General features: G+C 49.8%; 1 protein-coding gene across 2 annotated transcripts in view; it reads left to right on the forward strand.

Moving 5' to 3' along the window:
• The window catches only part of COL4A2 (collagen type IV alpha 2 chain), a 173,026-nt gene that overhangs the window by 97,581 nt on the left and 57,406 nt on the right, over nucleotides 1–18,039 (forward strand). For both annotated transcript variants that reach the window (XM_042930204.1, XM_042930198.1), the window contains exons 5-14: nucleotides 3,942–4,076; nucleotides 4,163–4,207; nucleotides 7,133–7,249; nucleotides 8,941–9,012; nucleotides 9,780–9,815; nucleotides 9,923–9,985; nucleotides 11,497–11,532; nucleotides 13,838–13,879; nucleotides 15,570–15,668; nucleotides 17,559–17,594. In XM_042930204.1, the coding sequence (XP_042786138.1) occupies nucleotides 3,942–4,076; nucleotides 4,163–4,207; nucleotides 7,133–7,249; nucleotides 8,941–9,012; nucleotides 9,780–9,815; nucleotides 9,923–9,985; nucleotides 11,497–11,532; nucleotides 13,838–13,879; nucleotides 15,570–15,668; nucleotides 17,559–17,594 (681 nt within the window). The remainder of the gene's footprint in view (nucleotides 1–3,941; nucleotides 4,077–4,162; nucleotides 4,208–7,132; nucleotides 7,250–8,940; nucleotides 9,013–9,779; nucleotides 9,816–9,922; nucleotides 9,986–11,496; nucleotides 11,533–13,837; nucleotides 13,880–15,569; nucleotides 15,669–17,558; nucleotides 17,595–18,039) is intronic.

Here is an 18,039-nt window from a genome sequence, read left to right on the forward strand (position 1 = left end):
TGGAGCTGATTCAGGTCGAGAACCTCACTCAGAGCAGCAATGATGTAATGGAACACGGAAGCTTCAGAACCGGCCCACTCCCCACCCAACTTCACAATACTGGGCTCCTTCCAGGGCCCCCGCTGTCTCCTCTCAAGTGGGGGGTGACAGTTGTCACGTGTTTGGCATGGGGGTAAAATAAGATAAACCGTTTTTTCAAACCAAGACGGGGGCGCCTGGGCGGCTCAGTCAGTTAAGCGTCAGACTTCAGCTCAGCTCATGATCTCCTGCTTCGTGAGTTCGAGCCCCATGTCGGGCTCACGGCTGTTGGTGCAGACCCCGCTTCAGATCCTCTGTCCCCCTCTCTCTGTCCCACCCCGTCCTGCACTCTCTCAAAAATAGAAACGTTTTTAAAGATTTTTAAAAATAAAACCTATAACAGGCACTTCATCCCAGAAGATACGTGATTTAATGATGCTTTTTCCTTTGTCCTGTCTCCCAGCGAGTAACACGTAGATCTGAATCAGATCGCCTGGCGGGACGGGGGTCACAGCACATGGTCCCTCCACTCCTTTCACAGCGTCTGCTGGCTTTTAAGAAATGTTTCTCAGGAATGCTTTTGTCAAGTGCGCCGCAAGACTCTCAGGAGCCCTTGAGGTTTATGCAGAGACATTCAAACTAGACGTCTCCTTCTGGGGTAATTTTTATTTTTAACGTCACTTAGAACAAAAGGAAGGGAAGAGATGGAAATAGGTTTTCCGACCGTGACCTTCCCACTAAGGGTGGAAGTTGGTGATAATTAGCACAGAGGAAGCTCCTTTTCATTAGCTGATCATTCCAACTGCTCTTGACAGACACGCTGGATGCCCTGGCCGGCAGGATATCCTCGGGGAAATCTCAGGCCTGATGACTAAAACATTCAGAGCAAGGTCCTTGACCTTGACGTCAATGTCCACTTCGCCTCAACAGCACAGCGTTTGCACTGTGGGCAAGAGCGAGGGTCCAGTCCGTGGGGACGAAGGTCTGATTCAGATTTTCTCCAGACTCTTCCTGGCCCTTCCCCAGGGCGGAAGCTGGATGGAATTTGTGAAATGTCCCATCTGTCAGAAGCTCAAGATAAACTCCTCAGAATGTCACCATCCTCACACCCACCACGATGGCTAGAACTTCTAAGAAAGGGAAAAGAGCGAGTGCTAGCAAGGGTGTGGAGAAATCTGGAACCCTCACAAACCGCTGCTGGGAATGGACGTGATGCAGCCACTGTGGGAAGCAGTCTGGCAGTTCCTGAAAAAGTTAGACAATTGCCAGAAGGCACAGCCATTCCGTTCCGAAGTCTGTACCCAGAAGAATCGAAAACAGGCACTCACACAGGTAATTGTACGTGCACGTCCATGGTAGCACGAGCCACAATGGCCCTAAGGTGGGAACCCCGTAAATGCCCATGAATGGATGAAATGGACAAATTGTGGTCTCTCCATACAATGAGTATGATTCAGCCGTGGAAGTGAATGGGGTACTGCAGGTGCTACCCCATGGGAGAACCTCAGAAATTCTATGGTAAGTGGAAGAAGCCAGGCACAAAAGGTCACGTATCATACATATGACTCCATATATGTGAAATACCCAGAATGGATAGATCCCACAGACACGGAGAGCAGACAGCAAATATAGGGGCAGTGAGGAGTGTCTGCTCAGTGGGTACGGGTTTCCGTTTGGGGTGATGGGAATGTTCTAGACCTAGATAGAACTGGTGGGTAGAGAACACTGTGAATGTGCTAGAAGCCCCTTTAAAGGGTCTGTGTTGTGTTATGGGAATTTCACAGTGATAGCACGCCTCAGAAGAGGAAAGGCTCATTCCAAAAGCCAGACTTCCCATCCAAGAAACAAAGGCTGAAAAGAAGTTTACTGACAATGGCAGGAAAGTGAGTACATGATGTCGCTATCACTTTTCCCATCAAAGGGAACCGAGGAGAGGTTACTGAAGGCACGACAAGAATGTGGTTTTTCATCATGAAGACACACATGTTCTGCTGTGGTTAACAGTAGGTGCCGCTCCTAGTTGGAGGCGTGCAGTGAGCCCCCCAGATGGGGATGAACTTTGTAGACGGTAAAAGTGACAGTGTTACTGAAGAACATTTTACGCCCAAAAGGACGCTCGCCGTGCGAGCCTCACCATGACTGGGGGCATTCGAGGGCTTGGGGCATACCGCATAATCACAAGAAGGCAGTATTCTAACAGTGCCAACAAAACAAAAATGATTACAACTGGAGAAGATCCGTAAAAATCAGAATCAAAGCACGTTTTGTCCCCACACTTCCAGCAAATGTAGCAGGCAGAAGGCCCTGAGCACTAGCCTAGGGTGAGCCTGGGGTTCGTGTGTTCATATGGTCAGGGCTACCCACCTTCCAGCACAACCCTCCTCAACGAGGGGGAGACAAGAAAGGGGCGATAGCCCCCTTTTACCGCATTGTTCAAAGACACGAAATACCCTGGCTTCACCACTGCCTGCGATGCTTGCACTCAGACGGAGTATCTGGTGAGTTCCACCTTGACCGGACCCTCCGGAACACGAGGAGGGTACAGCAAGAGAACCCATCATCTCCAGAACTGACCTGGCCCAGAGGGAGCCCTAAGGGGGCATCCCAAATCACCCTTTGTTGGAGGAGGCAGGGGTCCCGAGCTTCGGGGCAGGTCTCATCCATCGACTCGATCTTAACCTCCAGCCGTATCTTCCGCCTCCGAGAAATTCTGACCGCATCACCCGCACCTGGGCCCCACATCCACAGGCGTCGGCAGTGTTGGGAGGTGAGGCCCCCACACCCCCCGGCCAGGTGAATAATCGCCCGTGGCGTGGATGGACCCCATTTTGTATGCTCACCATCTCCCAGGAAACGCCGTGCGTCTGCCCTTTGGCTGCTGGGGAAGATGCTACAGCGAACACAGGCGTCCAAGCACCTGTTCGGTCTCCACTCCCAGCGATTTTGAGGATTCTCCCAGAAGTGGGTTGCTGGATGGAATGGCAATTCTCTGTTTAATTTTTGAGGACCCACCATCCTGTTCCACGTCAGCCGTGCCGTTTTACATCCCCACGCGCAGTGCCGAGGGCTCTGATTTCTCCGTGTGCTCACCAGCACATCATTTTGTCTTTTTTTTAAATAATGGCCACTCATGTCCGATGGCCACGGGTGTGGATTGTTACAGGCTTCAGACACCTTTAATGTTTCTCTGTGTGTGCGTGTAGTATGTGTGTAGACGGGAGATTACCTGATCACTTAAACATCTGGGGATCATTTTGATACCTGAGTGCCATATACATTTCCATCCTGTTACAGGCATTATACTGAGTAGAGATAAAATATTGGAAATCTGTTTGGAATTTTCCTGTTAACTGAGAACACATTTTTTATTTAAAAAAAAAAAAAAGCCAGGTAAGGGGTGCCTGCGTGGCTCAGTCAGTTAAGCGTCCGACTTCGGCTCAGGTCATGATCTCACGGTCTGTGTGTTCGATCCCCGCGTCGAGCTCTGTGCAGACAGCTGGGAGCCGGGAGCCTGCTTCAGATTCTGTGTCTCCCTCTCTCTCTGCCCTTCCCCTGCTCACGCTTTCTCACTCTCTCTCTCTCAAAAATAAATAAATAAACATTAAAATTTTTTTAAAAAGCCAAGTAAGCGGATTCTTTCATCCCAACCTAATGCCAGCATTTCACGGTAACGCGACATTAGTGATCTAGGATGATTTTTTTTTCTCACATTTAACATGTTTTTTTTCTTTTAACACTCTAGGCCTTCTTTCTTAGCCAGAAGTCACTCTGTGGCAATTGTGGCAGGAGATAGAACTGTCTACATGTGACGTTCCCTGGGCATCATAGCTCTTTGAGAATGAAAAGCGTCGTTTCAAAAGCAGCACGCTGGAAAATGCTCGTCTGTTGTTATTAACCGTGATTAAACTCTGTTGTTTCTGCAGGGCCAGCCAGGGCCAGTGGGCCCCCAGGGGTACACCGGGCCCCCAGGCCTGCAGGGATTCCCAGGACTGCAGGGCCGCAAAGGTGACAAGGGCGAGAGGGGGTCACCGGGGATCACAGGACCGAAAGGAGATGTGGTATGATGACTTCTCATGTTCCCTCCACTTTTGTGACGGGCAGTGGGTGTCCCGGCCCACAGTAAGCTTGTCTGCCTTCCTTACAGGGAGCAAGAGGCGTTTCCGGATTCCCTGGTGCCGACGGAATTCCCGTAAGTGTTTTATAAGATTTTGTAGGATTTTAAAACACCGAACACATGCTAAGCAAGCTCCTGACTTACAGAAGCATTTCTACCTAGGCCTCCTGTTTGGTTTACGAAATGAAGTAGGGCTCTCAGTGCATCCTTTTTCCCCTGGAGTCCCATCAAATACAGCACAGATTGGTTCCTTTGTAAATGTTCTTCTGCGCTTGGCTTCGGAATCGAGGCTACTTGGCGAAAACCGGACCTGGTTTTGTAATGGAAGGCTAGCACGTTAGATATGCGCAATCAGAATGCGGCTTGACATTTTGTTGGAACCGTAAAGCGACCTGAACATAAAGGGGCACAGCCGAGATGGTGGGTGGGAGGACGCCCTCTGCTGGACGTTGGTGACGCTTCCCCAGTTCTCTAGTGAACCATGCGTAAGTGAGAAGAAAAGACAGGGTTTGTCCATGAGAAAATCTCAAAATGCAATAAAATGTGTTTTTCTAACCTAGTTTACTTTACTTCTTGTGGCATAAAAAAAAAATAAACACAGCGGCCTGTCTCTCAACCTCTTTCACAAGGATCCGTGAGCAGATTCCCAGGGTCTGCCTCCTACGGATCCCAGCCGCAGGGACAGATGTGTTTATGACACATGTGCTTTCGCCTGCTGCTGAGGTTTGAGGACATCTGCTTCAGGAACCTCCCTCGTGTGCACACATCCGAGCCCTTACCCCACATGCCCACACCCCCTGCCCCTGTGTTAGCACGCACATCTACACGCGTGTGCACACGTAACAGATGCATTCCCGGAGCTGTGGAAGCAGGACAGCCGCCTTGTAGGAGGGAACACAGAAGAGCCATCACAGAGAGGCTGTGCATCACAGAGAGGAGGTTCTTCAGAATGCCGGCTGCACACCCAGGAGGCTGTGCAGCGGTACAGGAAGGCGGTCAGGGCTACAGACAGGCCACACGCAGACCTGAGGCCCGCGTGACGGTGACCTGACCCGGAGCGTCCCCTGGACAGGGGCTCACACGCACCAGTTAGGACACACAGCTGTGTGAACAAGTAAGGTAGTCACTTCCCCATTAGTCAGAGTCAAAGAATCCATAGATTTTCAGGGATAAACAAATAATGATAGCATTTTCCTACCAACCGCCTGCAACAAAACCACCTATTCTTAAACCGCTTTCTTGAGCTCTTTGGGCCGCCTTGTCGGTTTTGTCTTCTGGAAGTCGAAATCTGAGTTTAAAAGGAGGGATGTGGAAAAACAGTATAGCTACTCTGAGTCATATTTGGTTTTTCCACTGTATGCCCATTTACTCTGAGGAGGAAATAGTTCACAAGTTGGAGAGGCAGTATCTTCACATGAGAGAGTGGTCACAGTAAGCAGGTAACTGAGCGGTTTCCGCAGAATCTCCGTGCTGCTGACAATGGCCTCGCCCACTGACCACAGGACTCTGGAACTGCACATACATGCACCCATGTGCCATCTGCCCCCGGGCTAATTTTAGCCACTTAGGAGCCATATATAAAATGTGATGTGCAGTCAGATCTTAAGAGCCGTGTCCAGTTAGATGTTGAACATGAGACGGGCGGTCGGTTCAAGGTAATTGCAATTTTTCTTTGAAGAACAGTCTCCAACTAACGTCTGACTGACACGCCATGTCACATGACTTAGATCAGTTCCAAGGGAGCAAGAAAGGCCAACAGGAGACAGATCACTCCGGAGAGGAGTGAAGAACTCGAGTTACAAAAAGCATCGTGGAAGACCGCACAGATCGTGAGCAGAGCACCCACCGGGCTTGTTTTCTCAGGCTGAATTTGAAGGATCAGCTTTCAGAGACCCCCAAAAAAAGGCCTGTAGTTGGCCACTACCAAGGCAGCTGGCTGCACTCTCAGCTGGAGAGATGGATGGTACCCCGTGATTTCCAGGGCGGAGGGGATTTCTCTCGTCTACCAGGGGATTGGCTGTTGGATCTGTGCTTGTCTGAGGGTCCCAGTTAAAGCAGCGGCTTTGAGTGTCTAAAGGAGAGCGATGAGAGGTAGACAACGAAATTAAAATGCAACTCTTCTCGTTGTGTTTCTTAATATCGTTCAGGGTCCAGGCACTCTATGTAGGATTTGTTCATTTCTCTTGAAATGTCCCAAATTTCTCAACATAAGTGTAAAAGGCATCCTAATGGGGCCTCAAAAAATCCACTCTGGAATGTATGCTTGGTCCATTGTCAGCAAAAGCAAAATTTTAGAGAGATTAAGAAGATGGCATATATCTAAACAGGTGCCGTGGGAAGAAACAGCAAAATAGGCCGTGGTCTCGTAGTACATAAGCAGCAGGTCATTAACTCAGCCTGACTCCCTAGCTATTCAAAAGACATTTGGTCATGCTGCCTTCCCTCCCCTCCCCCACCCCGACATCTCTGAACATCAGATGTTGCTTTTATTGGCTTTATTCGAAAGCAAATAAGAGGAAATCAGTTCTTCTACATATGGCGAAGTCATGGATGAAATCCCTTCGGGGGGCAGGAGGAGTGTGAATCTCTTTCCTGTGAAGGATGTGAGTCTGTCAACTCACCCTCTACAGTTCAGTTGGGCACAAAAGATGGGGCCCCTTATTGTCCTTGAAAGACCTAGCCGCTTCCAGAGTGCCTTCTAGAAGTTTTAAATCTACCGTGACCCGTCCCTGCTGACACAGACCTCCCGATAGACCGGCGGTAATGGACTTCTTTACCCAGCCCATGGCAAACAGAACTTTGTCCTGAAGGCCTTTCTCCTGCTCAGAACCGAACCTGTGTGCCTCCATTTACTTAATCTTTCATTCACCCACCTGCTGGTTTTGAGTTCTCTTTGCCCTTGGGTTCATGCAGGGTGGGAAGATTTAGAAGTGTTTTATCACGCTCTTCATGAGAACGCCAGACTGTGTGCTAGAAGGCTCACCTACTCTTCTTTCCCAGGGACACCCGGGGCAAGGTGGGCCCAGAGGGCCACCTGGTCACGATGGCTGCAACGGGACGAGAGGAGACGTGGGCCACCAGGGACCCGTCGGCCCCGGGGGGTTCATTGGCCCTCCTGTGAGTATCAGGGCAGCGGGTGTGGCTGGGGTGGTGAACTCCAGGAGCTGGGGGGCCGGCCCTTGTCTGCAGACGGGTGGAGGATGTGTGGTGTGCCTTTCATGGGCCCATCCAGAAGGCCCTTTTAGAAATTGTGTCAGAGAGACTTTCCAAGGAGGGCGGGTTGGCTCCTGTGGACCCCTCAGCCGGGGCGGGTGTGCTCAGCCCGGCTCCTGCACCCCCAGGCAGGTGCTCCCCTGTCCCTAGGCAGCGGTCAGGATGCACACGTTCCTGCAGACATCTCGGCATGATTTTCCTGCGTCCAGAGAACTTCATTCTCCAAATTTATTCTGTAAACAAGATAGAAAATAATGCGTGTGGTTTGTATCGTGCAGTTTTACCTGTGTCCTTGCATTTCCCCCCATGCTACAATTCAAGTAACAGGGAAGAATTGGGCAAGAGCAAAAACAAAATCAAAAGGCTTAATTAGAGCTTGACAGAATGCCGTTAGCTCCCATCTTGTTAGATTCTAAAATCCTCTGTGACATGGAAACAGCCCCTGCAGGTAGAAGTGTGCTTTTTTTTTTTTTATGGAAAACTTCCGTGTATTCATCTATTTTGTAGACTCAGTTTTCAGGTCTTTGCAAAGAATCTTGAAATGTTTTCCATTTCTGTATGGCTGCCTTCTTGCCATCAAAATATTGCAAAGTCAGGGTTTTGCCAACATCTTATTTGGTAAAACTTTTTATTTAAGAAAACATTTCTAAGACTGGGGAAGAATATTCACACGTTCCTCCCCGCGTGTTTCCCCCTAAAGTTCGTGGATTTCTCTTATTCTCGCTTCTCCTCCCAGTCCTCTCCCTGGGTTGTCTTTTATGTGTGGGTCACCTTGTCAACGAGGACCATCACTTTCCAGTCTGCTGTAATGTCATGAAACTATCATTATCAATAAATATAACCATCACTTTAAAATACTGATTTTATATGGGCGCCTGGGTGGCTCAGTCGGTTAAGTGTCAGACTTCGGCTCAGGTCCTGATCTCACAGTTCGGGAGTTCGAGCCCCATGTCTGGCTCTGTGCTGACAGCTCAGAGCCTGGATCCTGCTTGGGATTCTGTCTGTGTGTGTGTCTCTCTCTCTGCCCCTCCCCCTCTTGCACTCTGTCTCTCTGTGTGTCTTAAGATTAAATGTTTAAAAAAAAATTTTTTAATACTGATTTCATACACAGACATTGAAAGACATTCATCCACATACAATGTGCACACGTACTGAGTGTATTTGTCACAATTCCACTTTTACAGAATGACCCAGCATCTTTCCCAAAAATGGTGCTTCAGAACATATGTGTTAATATCTTTAGCACCCTAATGCCCAAGAAAAGACAAAGTGTATTATTACGAAGAGAAACAACATGTTGGTATCCTGAAGGATTCGTTTACTGAGCATCCTTTTGGGTTTTTGTAAATAACCTAAGTCCTATAAAACATTTCCATTTTAACTTTGAAGGAAGATACTATTGGGTAAATACGAAAGTCTCATCTTTGTGGCTGAATGTAGGACTGGTGTTCAAAATAACCCAAATAAGCCGTAAGGACCACTGACATTGCCCATAACAGACAATGTCTAATCACCCACATGGCTAGCACTGACTGCACTGAGTGTTCATGGGCCTTTCTGTGTTTTCTCTGTCTTCCACGTCCTGTCTACCATAGGGGCCCCAAGGACCCAAGGGGCAGAAAGGTGAGCCGTACGCGCTTTCCAGTGTGGACCGCGACAAATACAGGGTATGTTCGCTAGAGGTGGGACTCGTGCCTGAGCTATCAGGGTAATTCCTAATAATAACAAAACTTCCCTAGTATGGCTGAGCTATAAGCAAGTGCCTCTGGGGTGGTAGAACAGCCCAGCACCATGAAGAAGCTAAAAACCTTCGATTTCTATCCTGGGGCGCCTGGGGGGCTCAGTCGATTAAGCATCCAACTCTCTCAGGTCACGATCTCACCGTTTGTGGGATCAAACCCCAGGTAGGGCTCTGTGCTGACAGTGTGGAGCCTGATTGGGATTCTGTCTCTCTCTCAAAATAAGTAAACTAAAAAAAATCATCGATTTCCCATCGGGGTGACATTTACCTGTGGGTGCACACCTTTCCAGTCTGTATTCACAATGCCCCAGATAAAGGGTAGCATTACCAAGCCCCTGGTGGGGCTGATATAGTTTCCGAATTTGTTTCCAAAGTTGTGATAAAATGTAACTAAATCTAAAGACACTTAAAAACCAGAACTCTTGGGGCGCCTAGGTGGCTCAGTCGGTTGAGCGTCCGACTTCGGCTCAGGTCATGATCTCACGGGCCGTGAGTTCGAGCCCCGCGTCGGGCTCTGTGCTGACTGCTCAGAGCCTGGAGCCTGTTTCAGATTCTGTGTCTCCCTCTCTCTCTGACCCTCCCCCGTTCATGCTCTGTCTGTCTCTGTCTCAAAAATAAATAAATGTTAAAAAAAAAACATTTTAAATAAATAAATAAAAACCAGAACTGTTAAAATTATTTTCTCTCAACTAGGGTGAACCTGGGGAGCCTGGATTGGTCGGTTTCCAGGTAAGGTCTATTTTCATTAGAGAATGTTCCAAGCAGAGTGTCAAGAACTCAGGACTGCATATACCGGTGTCCCTCTCCTAACAGCCTTCCTTTTTGCCTGTATGCAGGGGCCTCCTGGCCGCCACGGGCCTATGGGACAGATGGGTCCGGTTGGAGCTCCAGGAAGACCAGTAAGTAGCAGGTGCCCGGCTCATTCTGAGGGGGCCATCAGGGTGTTCCCCCAGACACATGGCTTCTTCAGTTGTTGATGCATGTGGAAACGTCACGATACATCTCAGATGCTTGTGGTCACGATGGAGACTGTCGAGACTCTCTCGCATGCGTTTTGCTGCTGTTAAGATTGAAGAATGAGGACTTGAAATTTGTGGGCACTAGATCACCACCAAGCATGTCCAGTGTGGAGATGGTGCTGGCTGGGCCCCCTTCCAGTCGAGACGAGCTCTCTCGGCCCCACACCCAGCCAGCTGATGGCGGGCGGGCGGGGGAGGGGCGGTCACCCCTGGGCCAAGCACATCAAAGTCCGACAGGTGGATAAGAAGAAATGGTCTCTGCCTGGGCGTGGCCATCGTGACAGCTGTGCCACACCTGGGAGTGGCCATCATTGCCAGTGAGATGTTACACATCAGTTAGCAAAATGGCCCCAGTGGCCACCTGAAGGGGTTCCCAGCCCGTGCAACTCAACAGACAGAGTGGCACCTGCACAACACGGGGGTGAGGGAAGGCTTGCTGCAGGGAGGGAGAGGACGAGAAAACAGAGGTGCTGGTGCCCATGAAGCCCCCCAGACCACTTCCCCCACCGCCCACCGGCCCGGCACTAAACCACCCCCACTGGGTGTCTGCCCCTCATTCCCTGGAAGTTTAGCATCAAGACAAATGGGCCTTGAACAACACTGGGGGAGGTCCGGGTCCAGGTGAGAGAGACCTTGTCGCAGAAAACCGGAGAAGTGAGGATCGCGAGATGCCAGGTTCTTTGCTCCCCCGCCGCATAGAGCTGTTGGCCCGCCCACGGTACACACGCCACACGGGCAGGGGTTGGTCTTTAAATACACAGTTCGGGGAAATCTGAAGCAGGGGCCTGTCCCCGCCGTGTCCTGAGCTGATCTGACAGCTTCAGGTTCTTCTACGGGCCATTAGAATCGCCCACGCTTCCTTGTGCTTAAACGCTAACCGCCCATCTCGTGCGTGTTTAACACCTCATCCTAAGTGTGGCGTTGACGCTGAACACTTTGCAGAAAGACCGTGGTGTTTGCAGATGGACTTTCAACCCTGCAGTTTGGACCCGCAGGTTAATTCTGCTTGTGAACATTTGCTGACCCCTCCAGCAAAACATGCTAGGAGGAGGTCACGGGAGGCAGTGTCTGCGGTGACAGGGCCTGGGACCTTGCGGGGGGTGAGAGCAGGCAGGAGTTAGGACCCGGGTGAAGTCAAAAGTCTGAACTCAGAAGAGCAAACCCAGAACAGCTGTAGGTGGACAGCTGGCAAATTCTGAGAGGCAGGCCCGCCCCCGGTCCTCTGCCCTCCAGCCCGTCCTCCCCACTGAGGCAGGTAGATCAGAAACCTCTCTACATACTACACGGTGTTCTAAATATACACAGAATGGCTTTCCCAGAGCTTCCCAGCAGAAGTTATCTGGGTCCTGGGATAAAGAAAACAGTTTACAGATTTCTTTGTATTTGTGCAGGGCCCGCCTGGACCCCCTGGACCTAAAGGACAGCCGGTAAGTCGGTGACGGTAGAGGGGTGGCTTACACACTTGTGTGCCCCTTTCCTGACCATAGGGCTACTTGGTTGACAACGACATATAGTTTATTTCGTGATGAAAATGATTCTGTAGGTTTTTAAGACCAAAAAAATCACATCCCACTGCCGTCGTGTGGAAATCACACTGATGAATGTTTGATTAGCAATGTAGACACAAGACCAGCTCGTGTGTATCCGAATGTGTCAGTGCACCAGAGGGGACAAAATGTGGCTGTATTTGTGCGGGGTGGGGAGCCAGTGGCATTCCTGCCCAGATGTAACTAAGCTCTTTGTGCCGGAGGGTGACACCAGCCCCCAGGAAGCTAGTCTGTGATTTTCAAGTCAGGCTTGAGCCCAAGGCCATACTGTTCCCACCCAAGAAAGATGATTAAGTTGGATGAAGTACAAGAAAGGAGGTGGCTTGTCAGAACCTGTAGACGGAACTAGGGTTCAGTGTCAACAGGGAAAGTTGGATAAATGTCTAAGACCAAGAGCAGGCAGGTGGGGAAGGGGATGGGTGGTCAGAAATGCTGGGCTGCAGCTGCCAGTGTGCAAGGACCATCCCGTGGCCTGCGCGTGGCCGGGGACATCCCCCAGCCTGCATGTTCCCATGTCTGCTCTACGGAAACCTCATCTCTTTGGCCTCCGGGGGACCTCGGCGTCCACCGTCCCCCTCCTCTGCTCCCATCACCTCTGACCTGGCTTCCGGCTGGGGCTGGAGCTCATTAAGGCTGCTGCCCCCACCGCTGGGCTCCCCACTGTCTCGCGGCCACGAGCAGGGTGGGAACGGCCCCGAGCCAAGAGAAGCGGATGTGGGACGGGGCCGCCCAGCCCCAGGGTCGCCTCAGATCCCCGCTTGGCTGCAGCACAAACAGCCCTCGCCGTCCACCAGGTCACTTCCTGGGGACTTGGGCGGCCGGCTTGCGAGGCAGAGGGACAGCGGGGGCCCCCGGCAAAGCGCATTCTGATCTGGCCCGGCTGCCTTGCTGTGCTTTGATTTCAGCTCCCAGCCAGGTGGGAAAGGAGCAAAATAGCAAAAATTAATTAGGGGCTTTGTTTGTGTTTTTTGGAGAATATCTGGGCATCGGAGGGGGAGCGGGGTACTGCAGAGAGAAGGAGCAGATACGGCCCCACGCCATCCTTTGTCTTGGTGGGAATGTGGGGGCCCTGGGGAGGAAGCCGAGTTGTTTGCACGCCAAAGAAAAGAGCGCTATTTCTAGAACATGTGTAAGCGTGTAGCACAGCTGCTCCTGGACTTGGGGGTCAAGTCAGTTCTCGAACACATGTCCCCCCCACTTGTGAATCTATTAAGTACGTGACAAGTCGGGGGCCCCAGCCAGAGAATCCCCAGCCCCTAAAGTCATGAAAAGGGTCAGATGTGTTTGTGGAATCAGGATTATCTTACCAAAATGACAAAAGGCTGAGGCGGAAGGGAGACTGAATCCTGATCCTGAGATCTGGGATCCAGGGGGGCGGGGAGTGGCTGTTTCCTGGGTCTGAGGAGACGCTGAGACCCTCATCCGTGGAGACGACAGGTGCGCTACCGAGTCCGAGAGACTCGGGATCAGGTCTGGGCTCTGCTGCGCACCAGCAGGGAGGCCACGGCCAGACGTCTGCGGTATCTTCATTCATCGCACGCTGCACAGGGTTAAATACCGCAGAGCCCTGGCTCACACAGCAGGTGCAGAATTAATGACACAGCCAACTTCGGGAGCCTCAGGATGGTTGAACAACAGAATATGTTTCAAAAAGCAAGCTAAAACATTCCCAGCGGTGACAGAGTCCAGAAAAACCGCCATTAATCCGCTATTTTCAGGGTTTCGCTTAGAGTATAAAGTACGGATTTTCCCTAAAAGCACACCTGTATTCAAGAATAGCACAGCATTTTCCCAAAGCCCATTGTTTTCATCACACTCACGATATACCATGAGGTGCCGCTTTCCGTAACTTCTACGTGACCCCAGCCTGCTCCCGTTCATATTATGTGATCTCTGGGCTCACACTTTTATTACGTACTTTATATGTGAAACTCGCAAAAGAAAAGACATTAATTTTCTTTTGTGTCAAATAGCTTTGGGGAGGGGACGCCAGAATATTATGTAAAGATAATTGTTTGGTATTTTGCAAATAGATAGAGCTTACATCTCTTCTTCTAAATATGTATATATATATATATATATATATATATATATATATATATATAAACACACACACACACATATATATATATTTCTCTGTGGTTAATGACTTTTAAAAACTCAGAGAAACCATTTCTCTTTTCAGGGCAACAGAGGACTTGGTTTTTATGGACAGAAGGGAGAGAAGGTAAGGAAACATAATAGATTAAAGCAGAGGCCTGCTTAGCAATTAGGAAATAAATCATTTTGATGACTGCTTTCCATGCAGTCGTCTTCTGACCACTTGCATAGGAAATGATCACTGTAAAATACCGGGCTATGGGAAACGCTCCAGTTACGGTGATGGGTCACTGAGACAGTGAAAGCCAACAGTCTAGGTTAGCCCCAGACAGACCTGTGACACAGACGTGAGTGACTTCAGCCGTCTGCAGCACCCACAAAGGAAAAATATTGCCCAAGGTGTCTCCCAATGTGTGGACCCCCAAGGTAACTGAGCAGAGACTGAATGGAGAACCACGAGCCAACGTGGAGCCCACTCAGGGACCGGGCTCACAGGCGAGCAGGAACCACGTGGGCGTCTGTAATCCCTGCACCACCAACACGCAAAGACCAAGGGCCTTCGAGAGCATCACTTGAGGCCACTCACGTGAGACGCCCAATGTGGCAGGTGGCTCACACAAGCAGAGGCTCACCAACACGTAACAGGTCGCACTCACCACAAAACCCACTGGCCACCGTGAACTTTGTGCCGTGGCCTCATTGTTGATGAATTTTCATTTTGTTTTTCCACTGGGCTGTTTGATCACACAGTACACTGAGTGGAGTCCGGTACTGCTCAGGTCCGAAGAGAAAGACTTTTTCTTTGTGCTAATACCGTAGAAAAGATTTACAAAGGAAAACGTTGAAAAATCCGAACACATAAAAAGTTACACACCTATACAATGAAATATGACAAAATAGTGAACTAACATAAAAAGAAGAAAAATCTGGGAAGAAATCACTGGGCAGAAGGAAGAGTCATCACTTTAGACAGGATGGAAAAGAAGTGAATGTGTATCGTCTCCAAAGAGTTGAGTTGAATGTTAATAGAGTATCGAGGCCCCATAGGTAAAGGAAGACGAACCAAGACCTCCAGGCAATTCTCAGATACAATGTTAGCAGACTCTCAGAATACTACATTGTGTCACTTTGCTCCTGTTCACATTATATGACATCTGGGCTCAAATTTGTATTCCATAGTCTGCATGTGGAAATGCCAAAGAAAAGACAATAGGTTTCTTTTTGTGTCAGTTTCTGGTAGATGAAGCCCCTTCTTATGCAAGAATCCTTGTCTAATTGTTGCAGATTGATTCCTTCTGGGATCTGTGCACCAAGTGAGAAGTGTTTCTTGCTAATGACAAAAGTGCAAATAAAGCTTGAGATATTTTATCTGTTGAAGATGCTACTTTTTATTCTATAAGAACACCCTTAACGGGCATAGCAGTGGCGAGACTGGAGTAGTCTTTCCTTTCTCGGGCATATCTTACACCTGGGTCCCAATCTTGGAACACAATAGAGGGAAACATTGATGTGGAGACATTCAGCCCTAGTACAGGAATTCATCATAAGGAGATAACTCCACAGAAGCAAATGTAACCCACACTTATGAACAACCTGAACACTGTTTATGAATAAATTGCAAATGATGATGAATGCAAGGAGGACACAAATAATTGTACGTTATGATTTTATTTTATACTATGATTATAACATTACAAAACTGGTGTAATTTTTGTAATATACAAAAGTAGGAATAGCAGTTTGTAGTGGTGCTTTTGTTCACACCTGATGGTGTCTTTGCAATTTAAAGCTGACTACTTTTGCTAAACCATTCCCAGGGTGACATGGGACAGCCGGGACCCAATGGGATTCCATCAGACATCCACCATGCCATCATCGGGCCCATGAAGGAGATGTTCCACCCAGATCAGTATAAGGTAAAGAGGCTTGAGCAAAGTTGACTGTGTTTCCAGTTGAACTAAAAGAAAGGAACTTTCTTTGATCTTTTTAACACAATCACGAAGTGGTAAAGTCTTAGTACCCAGCTGGCTCATCATACATGAAGACACCGCCCATAATCACACAGGTGTGCTAGTCCATCATCTTAAAAAAAAAACTGTGACAAATTTGTGACAACAGCAGAATTCACGAACAGTCTCCAATCTGTCCTGAGTATGCACATCTCCTGTGCAGGCACAGGTTAATGGTCCAAGCATAATTCAGAGCCAGGATGGGAACTATCTGAGCAAAGTGTTGTGTTCCGCAAAAGAAACCTACTTTTTGTCTTTGCTGACAATGGAGCATCACTGTGGGCGTTCTCCCATCAGTCAGTTTTCTGATTTTTATAATTTCCATTAACATTTTCTTTGATTAAAAGTGTACTCTTGGCATCTAAATAAAAATTCAGGGGCGCCTGGGTGGGTCAGTCGGTGAAGCGCCCGACTCTTGGTTTCGGCTCAGGTCACCATCTCACGGTTCGTGAGTTCGAGCCCCGAGTCGGGCTCCATGCTGACAGTGTGGAGCCTGCTTGGGATTCTATGTCTCCCTCTCTTTCTGCCCCTCCCCCCCCAAAAAAATAAATAAACTTTTTTTTTTAATTAACACCCCACTCTACCACTCACTCACTCAGGCCAGTGAACCTTCCCCAGTGCCCGGGCTCCCTTGTGCCAAAGGAAGGTGGTCAATAAACTCAACCTCATAATGCTGCTGAGTGGAGACCACTCCATCAGGGCAAAGTCCCCAATTTGAGGTCACAGACAGTGCCTGGGACCAAAGTGAAAACCCCAAACATGGGATCTAATTCCAACTCTCAAGTATCTGTCCAGATGGGGATTGGGTGCTCGGCTGTGGCTGGGGGAAGGCAGGCCTCTGGGAGGGAGTCGCTCTGGGCAGCTGTGCCTGACTTAACAGCCACGTGACCATTGACAGAAGGGGCTTGGGCGGTGGCTGATGTCAGGCAGAACGCCAAGGAAAGCGTGTCAGGAGCCATCTGAGCTTAGAGCAGGATGTCCCTGGACATCCAGGCAGAAAGGGGACCCCACTGAGTCATCAGGTGGGATCCAGGCGGGACTCCGGCTCCTGCTGGTGCCCTCGCCATCAGCCAGGTAGGGCCTCTGTCCAGTTTCAGGACAGGAGCCAAGCGGGGAGTGAGGCCAGAGGACGTGCGATCCCTGCCGAGGTGCTCAAGCTTCTGCAGCAGATTTCCTTCAGCTTCTGCAACAAGATGGATGGGGGACAGGGGCCCGGCCAGCCTGTAGGAGGCCGCTGAGAGTGACAGCAATCCTGGGTGCCGTCTCAGCAGCAATGAGGGAAAGAACCCAGTGGTCACTGCATTTCTTCCCCCATTTTAGACCAAGAAGAGTGGTAAAAAGCGATCATATAAAATTGAGCCTGCTTCCTAAATAAAGCCTGTTTAGCTTGGGGTTTTAATATGCTCCAAACGTGTCTTTTCCCCCGAGAGGACCTTCCTAAGGGTCTTTTATTCAAACGAACGCCATCGCTGGGGGCCTCTCACGGGCACATCCTCTGCCACTGCACGTCACCATGGGCCTGCGCTGTGGGCGAGGGGGGGGCCGTGCAGAGAGCGGACGGGCAGCCTCCCCATTCCACCAGACGTAGCATGGGATTTAACTGATATTGGGAAAGACCAGAAGAAGTCATACTTCTTTTCTCTTGAACTTTGAAGCTGCAAAACATGGGAGTTGTTTATTATGAGTCACTCGTAGTCACTGTTTGCCGTTGCATTAACTACTTTTTGGATGGTGAAGCCCATCCGTCCTTTCTGCTCTTGAATTAATGCTCTTTCTGACACTTCACTGTCTTCACAGGGCGAAAAGGGGAGTGAAGGGGAGCCGGGAAGAAAGGTAAGTCGAGCAGCGGCCGGGTTTCCTCTCGCTGGCAGGGTCCCCCCAGCCCCCCACCCGGCCCCCACTCCCGGTGACCACGCACAGGGCTCTAGCAGCATCCACCTGTGACACCGGGTGGCGCTTTGACGCTTCTTTTCAGAAAACAATTTTAGAATGTCTCCCCTTTTGCATAATATACACCAGCTAACCAACATCTTCTGGGGTTTGTGACCTGAACATCGGCGCTTTAAGAGAGCAGGTGCACAGGCAGAGGGACGGCGGGCTTGGCAGTGGCTTCAGTTCTGGGGCCAGCACATCGTTGCTATGCTGTCTTCCGTCCTCGTCATGCCTGCCCTGTATTCCCAGCCCTCCTGGGCGTCACCTGCTACGTGACAATGCCAGTGGTGTCCTGGAGCGATGCTAGTTCAGGCCACCTGGGGGACTCTATGTGACCCTGAATCGT

The sequence above is a fragment of the Panthera leo genome, chromosome A1 (assembly GCF_018350215.1).
Source record: "Panthera leo isolate Ple1 chromosome A1, P.leo_Ple1_pat1.1, whole genome shotgun sequence".
Classification (NCBI taxonomy): Eukaryota; Metazoa; Chordata; class Mammalia; order Carnivora; family Felidae; genus Panthera; species Panthera leo.